General features: G+C 40.8%; 1 protein-coding gene across 14 annotated transcripts in view; it reads right to left on the minus strand.

Moving 5' to 3' along the window:
* The window catches only part of DPF3 (double PHD fingers 3), a 249,774-nt gene that overhangs the window by 34,655 nt on the left and 199,827 nt on the right, over positions 1-15,292 (minus strand). For 3 of the 14 annotated variants that reach the window (XR_009460165.1, XR_009460167.1, XR_009460166.1), the window contains exon 9: positions 7,846-8,470. The exons of 9 other annotated variants lie outside the window; for them this stretch is intronic. Coding sequence is in view for 1 of the 5 variants with exons in the window: in XM_059722923.1 (XP_059578906.1) it covers positions 8,391-8,470 (80 nt within the window). In the remaining 4 variants the exon portion in view is untranslated. Of the gene's footprint in view, positions 1-5,937; positions 8,471-15,292 lie in introns of those variants that run through there. 2 more of the 14 variants (XM_059722923.1, XR_009460163.1) reach the window with 2 other exon arrangements.

Genomic DNA, 15,292 nt, shown 5'->3' on the forward strand with positions numbered 1-15,292 from the left:
ATGTGTCTACATGTGCACATGCTAAGGTGCATTAACACTGATGTGTGGACGACCTGGGACTAAAGTTATTCCCGAGTCAATGGACACACACCGCATTAATGCACATTAGCATGTCTACACATCCGCTAATGCGACTTAGCTATTCATGCATAAATTTGATACTTGCTTTATGCAGGTATCAAATTTAGGCTCGAATAGTCTAACGTTGCCATTTTTAAGGTACATTAAGGGTGCGCACATGTAGAAGCACATCCTTTAATGCACCTTAAATTGGGCTAATGTGCATTAAATGCACACATGTATACATGCCCACTAAGAAGCAGCAAACCCAAAAAGATTCACTGCAAAATACTTTTATTTCCCTTTTTTCAGTTCAGTTATTTGTGCAGTTAATGCTGACAGTGCTTTTCAGTAAGATGCACCAAAAAGTGGAGTTTGGGGATTTGGGGAGAAAAATGGCAGATTAAAATCCACGGTTTGTTTCTTTAAAACCTAGAAAACATTTCTACCAAAGTAACATTATTGTCAAAATTTAGGTCATATTAACAAGGTAATTGTATTCGTTTAACTTATATAAATGATATTCTTGTCAGCTAAATAGATAGTAGATTAAAAAAAAGAAAGAAAGAATTTAGCCAGTTCCAGTGCAATGGACACAAAAGCTCCTCATTAAACATACTACTAGCCATGTTCATTCTCACTACCAAAATGAATTATTGGGCAGAGGCTATCACGAAAATTAAACATCACTTTATTTATTTATTTATTGCTAAAAGGTGCTATCAGATAATCGTTTTTGGATCTGTATCTCATAGGTCCCTGCCACCATTTGGTGATTTTTGAGTTGGTAATAGGTCGTTTTAGTGGTGACTAAGAGCTTAAGAGATTCTCTCATTTAGTCCAGTCTTCCAAGGTTTTCCATATGTTTTTGATTCCTCTTGGTTTAGAGAGACTTAAGAGTGCATATAACGCTCACATCCTTTTCCTTAGTTATCAAAAATGCCTTGATAATTATCTTCAAGAGAACTAGCACTATGCCTTTTAAATAATATCAGTGGCTGTAATTCTTAAGGTCCCTGTAAGGTCCCTTTACACTGCCAAAGCAGGATGGAACCTAGTAGGTATCTACATGCTTTTGAAATTTCTATCTGCTTTTTTGATATTTAAATACCCTTACAAGTCTGGCCCATACTGAAGATGGAAAACAGGGCCCTGAGAGCTTGTGCATAAGAGTCATAAGGTTTGGACTGCAAGTTCATTTGTCAGGTGAAGCCTACTTCTCCAGGTGAAGAGAGTGTGCAACTGAGAACCCAACCTACTCTTGAATATAATAGCAACCTGAGAATTTCTGAGGGACAGAGTATATGGAAAGGGGTAGATAATAACTTCCCCAATCTTTCAGATAGAAGGCAGGCCTGAGAGAGAGAGATGGGCTTCAATGAAGGGAAACTGCTGACCAAGCAAGCACCTGCTGGGTGAAAAAGCTCTTATGACGGAGTGGAAAGACTTTTAAGCCAAGAGAGTTATATGGTGGCTGAAATGACTACCTGAGCCTGGGGAAGGGGCTGGAAGGGTTTGAGTGTCATTGCATTAGAATAAACCATATCCATAGAAAAGCAATATTGTGAAAGTGATGGAAGGGGAAAGGAATTTGTCAGTGCCAGACTCCAAACCAGGCTGGATACACCCTGTTGCAGAGGGTGTTCTATGACTGAGGTGGTCAGCCTACAGCTTGATGCCACAAGTGGTACCAGTAGCCTCCTAGTGTAGTACACGGCAGATCAGGAGGGTGGCAGGCAGGTACCTGGCAGATACAGCAGGGAACAGAAAGCAGAGAAGCAGACTGGACAGGGAGCATAGAGTAGGAAACAAAAAGCAGAGCAGCAAATAGGTGGTCTAAGCGGCACTCAGAGAAGGTTTGGGGCTTTATTTGTGACACGCCTCCCAAAAAGTCTGGCCCCCACTGTTCTCTGAAGTTCACTATCAGCATATTGTTGTATTACCTGTGTTTAACTGGGTGTCTGATGCTTACAAAAATAGTCACTGCATAGTTCTTGACTTCCTCACATCCAATCGGCTCCTCTTGCCACAAAGAGTTGGCTTCAGTCATAGTACTTGTTCCTGAAATCACAGTGTAACTAATGCCTGTAACTTGACGAAAGAAATATAAATTGCCAAACTAAGTCTCCAAAAATAGTTAAACAAAATTCTTGCCATGCATTTTTAAAACCTCTAATCCATTTCAGAGAAGTTATATGTTGGTTATATGTGAAAGATATATTCCTTCTCCTTCCAAAGTACAACATGGTTGTTGATGCTACGACAGTAAACACAGGATGGTGCAGCAGAGTGGACAGAGCATACAATCCAAACAAAAATCTTCCTGAAAAGATCACAGATATTCACAAGAACATTGATATGAAGACATGTATTTGCCATGGCAAGGGCATCAAAGGACAAAAATAGTTCTCTGGTAAAACCAGTGAAATACAGTATAGGGAGGTGTTATATCTCCATAGCAAGGCACAGCTTTCCATCAGCCAGGAAGTCAAAGAACTGCTCCCTTAAGGAAATGTCTCAAACATCTGCCCCTCATGGGCAGGCAGCAGCAATTACTAGAACTTCAGTGCATCGTAGTTCAAAATATGTAATCTTTTCCATAACAATTTGCTAACTGGGGCCAGAATTTAATGTGTTCAGTGCTACCATACCTCTATCTTAACCTGAAACCTAGTCAGCTGTTTCTAATTGTATTTTAGATTATTATTTTAACAAAGACAAAACCATGCTTCAAAAATCTACATTTTAAAAAAGTGGTGTACTTTCCCTATCAGGGTATAATAAAGAATTAGAGGTCAAAAGGATGAAGAATAATCCAAATCGTAGTTATAAATATATGAGAGGGTAAAAAAAATAATTGGGGTCTTTGGGGAAACACCAATGAGTCAAGTGATGCAATAAGGGGATACATGTCTCTTATGTCTCAGTGGAGGTAAGACTAAACTTAAATGACCAGGTTTGATGGAACAAAGGAAACAGCACTTGCAATGGGACAATGGAAAACTTAAACAAACACAAGTACCAGTACAGGAAAGCATAAACCTAGTCTCACTGAAGTCAATGAGATTAGTTAATGCTTAAATCCTTTCCTAAGCTGGGATACTTCAGCAAGTGGGATCCCAGGCAGGGACCAACAAGATAGAAGCAGGATGAAGAATAGCACTGACATGGAGAGAAGGCTGTCACTTCAAAAGAATATTAAAATATTCATTTGAGAGAATAGGAAATATGCTCCAACATACTCTGCTAGTTTGATGGCTCTGACTAATGGGCTAAGCTTGATGGGCTCAGTTTTAGCATATAAACCCAAACTTTGACCAGGTGTGCAGCACGGAATGGGGAAAAAATCAGAAATGTTATACAAAGTAAAATATGCTTTCTTAGGCCAAATCAAACAAGCAATACCATTTTCCACACAGCTCCTAGAGCATACGATCACAACCCTCAGCCTCACAGCCCTCAACATAAATTTCAAAGCTGGGAACAATGCAAGTCCAGCCATGATTAGGCAGGATGAAAGCAGCTTCTGGGGTGAAAAATAATTTCCCCATCTGCTACCTGACTTTCATCAGCGGGAGCCCTTCTAGACTGAGAGAAAGGCCTGGCTAGCTAGTATATTCCTAACCTTACCTGGCCCCAAAAGTACACTCAGAATTAGCAATGCTTTGAGCCAAGGGGGCAGACAGTGCTCTCTTAAGTTTTGGGTAGTGTCTACAGAATTAAAACTTGCATAGAATAACAATGCTGCTTGTAGACCTTATGGGCTTTTTATGTTTTGGGGGGGGGGTGGGGGTTGTTTGTTTTTAAACTGCTTTCTAAATGGGACCTTTATACAGAGTTATCTTAGGGTCTTTTTCACAGCATCTGATGACATGAACTGTGGCTCATAAAAGCTTATGCATTTCTGATGAAGTTAGGCTATAAGGTGCATCTCTACCTTGCCTTCTTCTGCCTGAAACAATAGCTCTCATCTGAATGGGTAACAACAGAATCCTGAAAAGGTTCACTTAAATGTCAGCTCTTGCTCTAGATCACTCTAACAGAAATATCCAGTAAACCGCTTGTCCAGAACCTCTGGTGAAGGAGCAGGAAAGGAGTCAATGGCCCACATTAATTGAGCATGGAAAGGTATGCAACTATAAGCAGCGGAGCCCTTTCAGGTGGTCCCTTCTGTCCTTGATTGGTCAGTGCCCACACCAGCCCTTCAGCTGAGCTGGAGCTCAAGGAAGAAACAGGAGCAACTGGAGAAAATCATTAGGCTTCCTATCCATTGTTCAGGGAGATATAAGGGTCTGCTTTTTTACTGCAGTTTTTCTTTGTCCTTGTCAGTGAACAGCTGCCCATCATGTTGAATAAGTCAAGAAACAAACTGCTAACTGAAAAAAAATTCTGCATGTGGAAAATGCTTTGAAACCAGACAGGGAATGATAAATTCCCTATTACAGGGCTAGAACTCATATGACATAGGAACATTTAAAATTCTACAGATGAGGTTTCATTCTCGCCACAGTTTTAAAGATTTTAGTTTAATATATCTGGAGCCCTACTGGATTCATCCCAACTGGAGTCTATAAGACTTCGTCTATAGAATTTCCTCTCATTTGCATTGTTTTATTTATCATTAAATCCAGTTTTGGTTCCACTACTCCAGAGGTTCTCTTCTCAAACATCAAAGACCACTTAAGCACTGCATCCAGCTGCTATGATTGCATGTGGCCACAGACACTAAAAAGGTCATATAAAGCCACTGCTGGAATCTGAGAGTGTGAAGGGTAGAAAGGAGAAACCCAACAGAGTTTCATATAAATGGCAGCATGCTTGCTATAGGAAAATGAAGCAAAGGAAAAAAACTACCCCAAAAGGCTGGTCTTCCAGCTGATCTTTAAGAGTGTCTCTTTTCTCTGCCCTTCCCTATCACTCCTGCTACAACAAAAAGCTGTGCCTGGAGTGGGAGGTTCAGTGAAACAGAACAAACTGAACCAAAGACTTGAAATCGCCACCTAAAGTAAGAGGCACGGTGAAAATGTGATGGATAGGATCTGAATTCAATAGTGATATAACTTGTAAAAAATATCTGCTTAAAAAAGACACTGGGAGCATTTCCATATGCTATTATCATGCAGTGATAAATTCTGGCATATATCACACCAGAGTTTATTGCTCCCGGGCACCGTGTTTACATGTGTGCCTGGAGCCGCAGCATGTTAAGCTGGGTTGGAGCACCCCTGGCTGGCAAGGGGCCCAGGGCTGCTCCGACTGGGCTCAATGTGCTGTGGAGGGGCGGGCTGTATCACAAGAATGCTCCAGTGTGGAGCTAGCTGGTAGGTAGTGCCTGAACTTAAGTGCCCTCATGCCCCAGCCGGCCATGTCAGGGTCTATACGTGTGCTACAGTGGAGTAAAAAATTCCACAGCAGGAGAGTACTTGAATTTACAAGTACTAACCCTGCTACCAAGTTAATTAGTTTCCTTCAGCCCAATAGGGCTGCACCTGTGGATGCGAGACGTACTGCAGAGCTAATCTGCCTACTCTGCAGTAAACATCTCATGTAAATGCACCCACTGTCAAATAAATTAGACTCAAGATTTGATTTACCTTAACAAAATGGTATTAATCTCATTGTGAAGTTCCTTCATATATAAGCCCATTTAAAAAGATCCATTGTCACCACTAACTGCTGGCAAATAATTATTTACAGGAGTCCTCACAAAAATTATTCTCTGCCTACTTCCACAATTCCAAGCAACTGACACTGTTCCCAAAGTCCCACCAACAAAGAAAAACAAGAAAGCTCTCTTAATTTCAAGCTTCATTACAAATCCAAAATAAAACCCAGAGATAAAAATAATCATTTACGAAACGGAAAAGGAAAACAAAATCAATAGAGAAGGAAGTTTTATTTTAAGCTTCAAAGAAAGTATTGTAAACAATGGAGAGCTTAGAAAAGTATGTACAGCAAGTATGGTAGTTGACAGTGTCTTTTTAAAAGATGGTTATGTGCACTAGAAAGTTCTTGTGGCATTTGTTTGATAAAGGGTTATTTACAAAGAAATATACAATAGGGGCATCAGAAGAGGACTTTATTTAATAAGAATATTACACAAATTAAAAACAGATCCTAAAGTTTGCAGAACTTCATTATAGATGTGCATCTTGTTATATTTTAATGGAACAAAACTTGATTTCTTTTTTATAAAGGCAGTATAACAACTGTAGATATCCAAAAACAGCCTAACAAGAGGCTTAACCCTGCTCTCACTGATGTCAAGAAGGTAAATTATGCCATTGAAATTAATGGGAGCGCTTCTACAGGAGATGTTGTATTGCCCAAATCTGCAGTCTTGGGCATAAAGTCAGAAGTTACCAACATTTCTGGGTCCATGATCCTAGCTCCAGGTCTTTGGCTCTACTAGTCAAGCTGTGATCACTCTTCTGGTATATGCCTGACTTCCATTAGATTTTCATGGGGGAGTCATAACCTCAAGCTTATGTGCTGTAACCCCTGTTTTGGGAACTGCTGCACTGTTGACAGGAAAGAGAAGATTCTTCATTTTTCACACATATTAGTCTGCTGGCGAGGTTAACTGAAGTCTTGGATATGCAAGAAATAGGATGCAGGATCAAGCTCTTTATATACACTCCCATCTTCTTGTCCGTGGCAAGAAGATGGGTTCTTCATACAAGCCTTTGATGAATAAATTATTTAATAACTACATCAGATGACTAACTGGGCTAGAATATACCTTAGGTCAGGTCAACACTTTAGAAACTTTTGCAGGCAAAACACAGGTGATGATTATGGATATGATTGTTTTGCAACATTTCTATACCAGCATAAATCCTACTTTACACAGTTATACCAGTTTCAAAAGGTTTTTGCCACTACAATTTACTTTACTTGGAGAACTAACATCAACCATACTAATAACATCATGTTTTTGCTGCATGGAAGCTTGAAAGGCAGGCTAGGTATACCTTACACTGGCTCACTTTTTCTTTTGTAAACAAGGTCTCATGTTCAAATCCAAGGACTTTTTTCTAGGAAACCAGGCTATCCTGCATCATTACTCTTTAAATAAGACTGGGCAAAGCACTGCAGGGAACAATCCTGTACTAGCCCATGAGAATGGATGGGTAACTAGATAGGTCCTGTGAGTCATCTACGGGAAGATGGCTAACACCATGGAAAATGTGTTTTGAACTCTTCTCTCCTCACTCAAGTTTCATACAACATATTTCCTCCCCTTGAGTTGCACCAGTTTTGTTTTGTTTGGGGTTTTTTGGGCATACTTAAATGCATTTCTGCATGCTTTTCAATCTCAAGTAGTTACTATATTAGAGCTCAGTTATTCTGGGTCTACGCCCCTCGCCCCTCTTATTAGTTCAAATGGGAAGTTCCATTGTCAGAGCGCTTACAGATTAGAAGCAGCTCAGAATCGACTATGGATTTACCAAAAGAAAAAGCAGTACTATGATCAACTGATTTGTTTTCCTATCTTTTACATGTTTTTCAGCAACAGCAATCCCCAAGGCCTGAAAAGCCAAAGCTTGTTTTACTTGATAGAAGAGACACAACTATCTGAATGGGAGAAAACCAAATTTTCCTTTGAGCCTGGATACAAAAACTGATAATAAGAATCCAGCCTTTGGGCCTATTCTTTGCTTCCCCAACAGTGTTGTTCAAATTTGTGCCTAATACAGTACAACAAGGTAAATTTTAAACATCTAGCAGGGAAACATTACCAAGAATTTAAAGAGAAAGTAAACCAGAACAATCTCCACTTACCACATCCAATTTGCAAAAAATAAAAATACCCAGCATATGTATGAATGGCTTCTTTAAAGTAAGAGAGAGCAGAGTTGATCTTTATTTTCATAATTTAAAAAATGTTTTTTTCCTTAAAGTAAATATTCAGTCTTTATTTTACATTAAGTGCTTTTTTTTAAAAAATGTCACGTCTTCACAAAATTGCTTTTAAATTTTGAAGTAAAATGTATTTTAAACAAAAATACTGTGCAACTGCAGCACTTATTTTCTCTCTTAAATATCGGAATAAATAAAATAGTTAAGTCTTTTTTTCAGTTTGTTTGTTTTTCAGTCATTTCTAGCGTAGATCAGTTCCAGTTTGACCTGGGGTTACACAATCTTAAAGGAAAGTGAAATCAAGAATTAAAAAAAAAAAAGAAAAAAAAAAGATTTTCTTTGTATTGCACAGGCCTAGGGAGTTCCCAAGACTTCTCTGAGCAGGTGCCAGCAGGCTTTCTACAGTCCGGGCTCCTGTGCCAGTTGAAACACAGGTATGGAGGGGTCCAGCAAGGAGAGGAGATGCTTCAAAGCATCCTGGCTTCTCTTAGCCTTCTTTGGAAATGGCTTGATTGAAGGATGTTGGAGTCCATGAGGGCAGGATCAGCTGTAGTAGGAAAGGCAATACAAGATAAAACTAAAAAAACCTAAACACATAAAAAAGCAATTCTTCAAAAAGAGCAAAACATTGTTCCAATACAGTTTCCACTACATTTCAAATTTTGAAAAAATATCTAGACAAAACAGTTACCACTACATGTGGGTGCTCTCAGCGGATACACCAAAAAGATAAATGGCATGTGAGAGTCATGCCCTCAAAAAATCTTAAGCTAAGTGAAGCTTTTTTTCTATTACATTGTTCCTTGTTATTCGTCTCCTATACTTGCTTTTTCCATATTAGTGACAACTTTTGGCTTGTGAAACCCTGAGCTGTTTCTGTTGCTATGACTAATCATTTACATAGATCCACATATGTATGTGGCACTTCACAAAAGGTAGGAATACCTGTTTCCTACTCTGGGAAGTTATATGAGGCCATCCAAATTTTAGAAGTTTCACACACACATGGAAATTCTGAAAGCAAGTGAAAAACAGAACATTTACTGCATTCCAAAAAGCAGGGTCAAAACGCAACTTTACAGTTCAACTAAATAAGATATCTCTAAAGGGAGCATTCCAGCCATTAATCTATCTACCCTGGGACTAATTTTCAGTCTTTAGAGCAGAAACAATCTGTTACTCCAACAATCCATCACTAAAATTTTTCTTCCCCCAAAATATGAAACCCATCCATTTTCCAACCCCACATTCAGTCCTGAACTAGTGAATGGGCCCAAGGTCTAAAATCTCAGGAAACAATCTTTTTTGAAGTCTGTAGAATTGTATTTGTATCACAGGCAGAGGGATATGATAAAAACAGTGCCAGAGGTTTTTCCCTCCTGAACATATAACAAACAAAACATATGATGGGAGGGTGCATTATAAAGATTTAATGGGCAAAAATTTGGCCTGGCTTCATTACTCATCTTAAATAATTACCAATAAAACCTCTGCACCAATACTATTATGAATGCATGTGTGCTGTATTTTATAATTACAAAACATATATCAATAGAAAATTTCAGGCAGAACAAAAAAATAGGTGCTTCAGGTGGAAACATCACCTTATATTACAGTAAAGCATATTTCATAGACATTAGGGACTAGAAGGGACCTCAAGAAATCATCAGGTCCAGCCCCCTCCCCCCCACCATAGCTAGGAAGTCAGCTAGGATCTAGTGACCCCAGCAAGAAATAAATCCAGCTGTTTTTTAAAGGAATACAGAGTAGGTGCTCGCACCACCTCTGGGAGGAGTTTGTTCCAGACTCTGGACACTTGCACTGTAAAGAACTTTTTTCTAATATCCAGTCTAAATCAGCCTTCCTGGAGTTTATGGCCGTTAGACCTTGGGGAGCTGTGGTGAACCGATGTTCTCCCAGGTCCTGATGTACCCCTCTTATGAAGTTGTAGGCTGCCACCAAGTCCCCCCTGAGCCTTCTCTTCTCCAGACTATAGAGTCCCAAGTCCCTCAGCCTCTCCTCATACAGCCCTCCCTCCAAGCCTTGGATCATATGAGTGGCTCTCCTCTGGACTCTCTCAAGCTTCTCCACATCCTTCCTGAAGTGGGGGGCCCAATACTGGACTCAGTACTCCAGCTGCAGTCTCACCAGGGCCAAGTAAAGCGGGAGGATGACTTCCCTGGTTTTGCTTGAGATGCATCGGTGGATGCACGCCAGAGTTTGGTTAGCTTTGCCCGCCACCGCATCACATTGGTGACTCATATTCATCTTGTGGTCAGTCAAGACCCCAAGTCCCTTTCAGTTGTGGTGCTAGCAAGTGGGGAGATCCTGAAGTTCATATTTAAACAAAAGTCTCAGGGGAGTCAACAAGGCACTTGCTTGAGGTATCAACTCAGTAAAACCAAATGCCAGTAAAGTACAACTAGACTACAAAATTTGGATCAGGATCAATATTTTAAACACTCCAAAGTAGGGGGTAGTTGGATGAGAAATTTTCTTTATGGGCCATCTGTAATTGTCATTGACATATTTCCATGAGTTGGGGTTTAATAGCAGGGAGGAGAATGCATTTAGAATTAATGGTGCCACAAAACAGGTTGTATCCAGCCACTATGTGGCTACAGCTTTAATTTGCTCTAAACATCAGCAGACAGTGATCTCAGTCTCTTATCTTTGACCAAGAACCCAAATTGAAGGCTGTGGAATGGTAAATTTGAATTCAAAATGAGTAACTACTGTAAAAACTGAAGAGAACATTGTGATGTAGTGCTAACAAGTTAAGTTTCTTCAGTTGAAAAGCATTGGCTGTTTAAGCTAGCTAGCCTACTTGAATAAGATTTCATTTCAATAGCAGAATTAACCAAGAAAGCCCCATCCTGTTGAAGCCAATGGCAAAACTCTCAACCTCTGTGGCAGATGAACAGGACTCCCCCCCAACCATAACTTCACTGCATATGCACAAATAAAAAGCTTCATTCCAAACTCCATTCGATATACAAGAGATTAAAACACTCTAACTCATAAAATCAGGAAAGAAAGGCGGGGGAAGAAAATATAACTGCATTTAAGAATTTCCATTTACTAAGTCAGACCATAGGTCCATGTTGCTCAGTATCCAGTGTCTCTCAGTGGCAGAGAGTAGGTGCTGAAAGGGAGAGTGAGCTGGGTATGACCCAGGTTTCTTTCACTGTTCCTCTCACTTGCAGCCTCCAGCATTCAAGGTGTACGAAGTTCTAATTCAGAGGCTGTATTCCTAACTCCAATGCTCAATAGCTACCGATGCCCCTTTCCTCCAAGAATCTGTCCAATCCCTTTTTGAAACTGGCAAAACTGTCAGCTACCATAACATGTGGTGGCAATGAGTTCCACATTCTTCTTCTGACACATTCCTTTATACACTTCATACTACATGGGCCCGTCTACACGTGACACTACCATGCCATAGCAACACGCTACAGCGACGTAGCATAGGCGGGCACAAACCTTGATGCCAACACTATGTCACCATAGTGAGCTACCTCACTATAGTACATCACTACAGCAGTGCAGCTACTAAAAATAACTGTGCACCGCTAAAAATAACTGTACTAAATGACAGTGCAGTAACAACTGTGACATGGGGGAGGGGAGTATGTAGATGTGTCCCATGTTTATTTTCTGGCCATTATATCACATAATCCTGCATTACTTTCACCCTTCTTATAATTTACTCTGTAAAAATGAATATGATTTAGGTGTTAACCTGTCACATTCCAGTAAGAGTTCAGGCTCACGGCTGATAAACAGCCCTTTTAGGTAAAGCCCATGAGTGGGAGCATGCCAAGAAAGGGGCACACTCCCCCTGGTCTTTCTTCTCACTAAGCAGTTGTCCAAGTGGTAATTCACTCTCTCAAAGTCCCTCAGCCTCTCCTCGTATGGTAAAGAATGGATGGGATATACTGAGCATGTCTACACATGCATTAAATCAGTACCTTCATTGTGAGGTACTAGGATAATGTGCATTAGCCCATCTTAATGCACATTAACTAAACAGCACAGTTTTTAAGTGACACTTAATGTGCCTTAACTAAATAGCACAGGGCATTTTTACATGTGTTGTGGAACGTGATGCAGGGCACTCTAATCAGCAAACCGCACTAATTAAAAACACCTAATTGTCACATGTATCAGCAACCCCACGCTGAAAAAATGGCAGCAGGGTACTTTGAACTAAAGTTCATTGAGAATGTTTTATTTCAAAGCGCCCTGCTGCCATTTTTTCAGCACAGAGATGCTGATATAAATCAATTGATGCTGGAGCACATCAATTTCCGTGCTCCAGGAGACTTGATTAATTGAGTCTGATCCAATGCGCAGGCACTATGCACATCTGTATAGAACTACTAAGATCATTAAAAATACATGCAGAAGACTAAATGGAGGACCTTAGAAATAACCCACATTGTATTTTAGGACAGTCTTATTTTGATGTATGTTTTGTGCAAGAGCGTAAACCTGCTAGAGGCCACATGGGAGGACTTTTTATAACATTTTTCTGGTGAGGAGGAAACCTTTGGAGGTAGGTTAGGTAAGCTAGGACTGACTAGTAGAGAGAGTGGTGTGTCCTGTAAAGCCACCTCTATTTCTGAAACTCAGGACAACATGTTTAGCTGAATTGCAAGAAGACATTTTGATGATGGCACTTAAGGCACAGTAACAAATTTCCCTCTGGTTTAAAAGATTACATTGTATTTTTCAGTTATGACCTGTGTTTCAAATCAGGGCCTCTCTGTGTGCCTTCTTGGATTGGCTGGGGATTACTTCTCTTTGGACAACCAGTCTCTTTGGATACTATAGAGCTCTCCCCTTCCCACCTAGAAGTATGGGCAGGAGTTGTACCAGCTCCTCCTCTTTCCCCTTACTATGTCTCTCCCCACCAGATATTCTCTGGTTCCAGACTCCATATCTGCTACAATTTTCCTTTCCCTTTCCTAGGAGCACACTATTTGGCTCCCCGTGGACCTGCTTACACCTTCATTTCTGACTTACCTGGCTGAACTTCCTTCCCTATTGGTAGTCTCCATCCCTAGCACTCCCTCAACTTCCGTGTATGTATTTAACTTCTGGATCAATGATCAATTTATGGCTATTCTCTGAAAATAGGTTTCACAATGCACTGTTCTCTCCGAGTTTCCTCTCTGCATTCACAATTTCTTTCATTCCACCTTAGTCCTTCTGTTACATTCAGTTTCTATCAATATGATTCCACTGCTGATCTCAGTCACCCTCTCCCCACCCACCCCCCCCAACACACACATCTCCATCTTGCAATAACTGCTCTGTTCTCTGTCCACTGACTTCCTGGTCAGAGGCTTCAACTCCACTTTCAGCCTGTCCTATTAGACCAAGAGCTATAGATCTCTCCCTCCCTTCATTATCTCACTCATGAGCATATCTGAAAAAGTCTTCTGACTATATTGCCTTCTTCCCCAATAAATTCAGCTTTTCTTCCTTCATCTTTCAGGGCCAGATCATCCCAGTGAGAATCTACATACATTAATGGCATAAAAATAGCAACCAGGGATTTTGTACACCACTGAAAATTAATTTTGGTTAGTATTTTTGTGTAACATGTGAGCTTCACATGCCCACTTGTTGTTAAGGTGGGCACCTAAGTTACTAAAAGGGCAAACTGACCTGTATTGTCACAATAACTTTATTTGCAAATGTAAATCAAGCTTTTATACATGACTGCTTTGATTATTATTTGTTTTCCAGGCATATCCACAATGTTCTGGGCCCTGCTCACATAGAATAAGGACGTGTCCATATAAAATTTTGCTGGAATGGCTAGATTAGCAAATGGTGCAATACAATTTTTTCACACCTGCTTATTGACTTATTGTAGACCAGCACAACTTCTGCTGAGGATGAAGCAATGCCAACAGAAGAGAGCTCTGACAAGCAAAGCTTTTGTCATATAGTGCAACTATGCTAACAGAAAAAAACTTTGTCAGCATATGCCACATCTCCACTATGGGGCTCTGCTGATGTAACTGCATAGGCCAAGTTTCCATGGCAAAGGATCCTGAGTGTTGACAAGTCCAAAGACAAGGTCTCCATGCCAAAGAGTTTTCATTTAGGCTATGTATACACTACACTAACTGCAGCTCATGCAGACATACCCCAAGCTATCTTTAAACTAGGCAGCTTAGATGCTGCTGACAGCATAGCCATAGGAATAAAACAATTCAAAATCTAGATAAATAGTTGGACAGTTAGCTCAAGCTGAGCTCTATGCTATCATGGCTTTGCCTCTAGCAGTACTCAAGTTGGCTAGTTTCAAGCTAGTTCAGGTATCTTTATGTGAGCCTCAGTGTAGCATACTATATTCTGGCAGACTGAAAGCTAGACAAATGAACAGAAACAGGTTTTAGCACACCTCAGTCTATTAAAATTTAGTTTTAACTGGTTTTCCTCTTCTTCAGGTGTCAAACTCATCTGGCTCTGTGGGAGGGATGAGGGGCATGGAGCCGAACTGCAGGCTGGATTGAGTCCACAAACTGACCCCATACACTGGAGCTAGTACACAGGACTGGTCTGGTATGGATATTTCATGCAGTGCACACCCTGGACTGTGAGCTCCACTCCAGGAATTGTGCACAAAGCCAGCATGTGGTGCCCATACTAGACTGCATATGCTGGCTCTTGTGTACGTGGCCAATCAGGTGGGCTGGATCCAAACCAGCCTCGGAGCCAACACACAGAGCGAGTAAGTCCAGTATGGGCGCCACATGCAGTGCATGCTCTGGACTAGCCCCCTGTGCCACATGAAGCACCTATGGCACTTGGTTCAGCCCCACACGCTGCACATAGCCTACACCAGACCAGCTCCATGTGCTGCATGCAGCATGAGGGGCCAGGGCCTGAGCTGGCACCTACTGCATGCAGCAGATGGGGTTGGTCTTAGACCTATAGGATGGATCTTAGGGCTCATTGGGCCAGATCTGACCCATGGGCCATATCTTTGACACCCTGACCTAAGTTCTCCACATTATGCTCGTGAACCATTTCTCCTTCAGAATACATTCAACTGTTTTAATGGTCTGCGTTTATTTTAAAGGAGTGTTGGAAGCACAGAAATCCAAGTTGTCCCTCTACAGTTCCCGAGGTGTGTATTTAAGTGTCCCTCTGGATTTGATCCACAAACTGGCCCTTGTCAACCAGATACAAACAAATAACTGGTTGTTTGGGTTGAAAGATCAAAGACCTCCTTCCAATCATGTCACTCTTTGGCATATCACTGGTTGTGGAAACAGGTGTACATCTGATGGATCATCCTAGTTTCAGGTAGGCCTTGAACTTTAATTTATTTCAAACTTAAAAGACA

Source organism: Alligator mississippiensis, chromosome 2, assembly GCF_030867095.1.
Source record: "Alligator mississippiensis isolate rAllMis1 chromosome 2, rAllMis1, whole genome shotgun sequence".
Taxonomy (NCBI): Eukaryota; Metazoa; Chordata; order Crocodylia; family Alligatoridae; genus Alligator; species Alligator mississippiensis.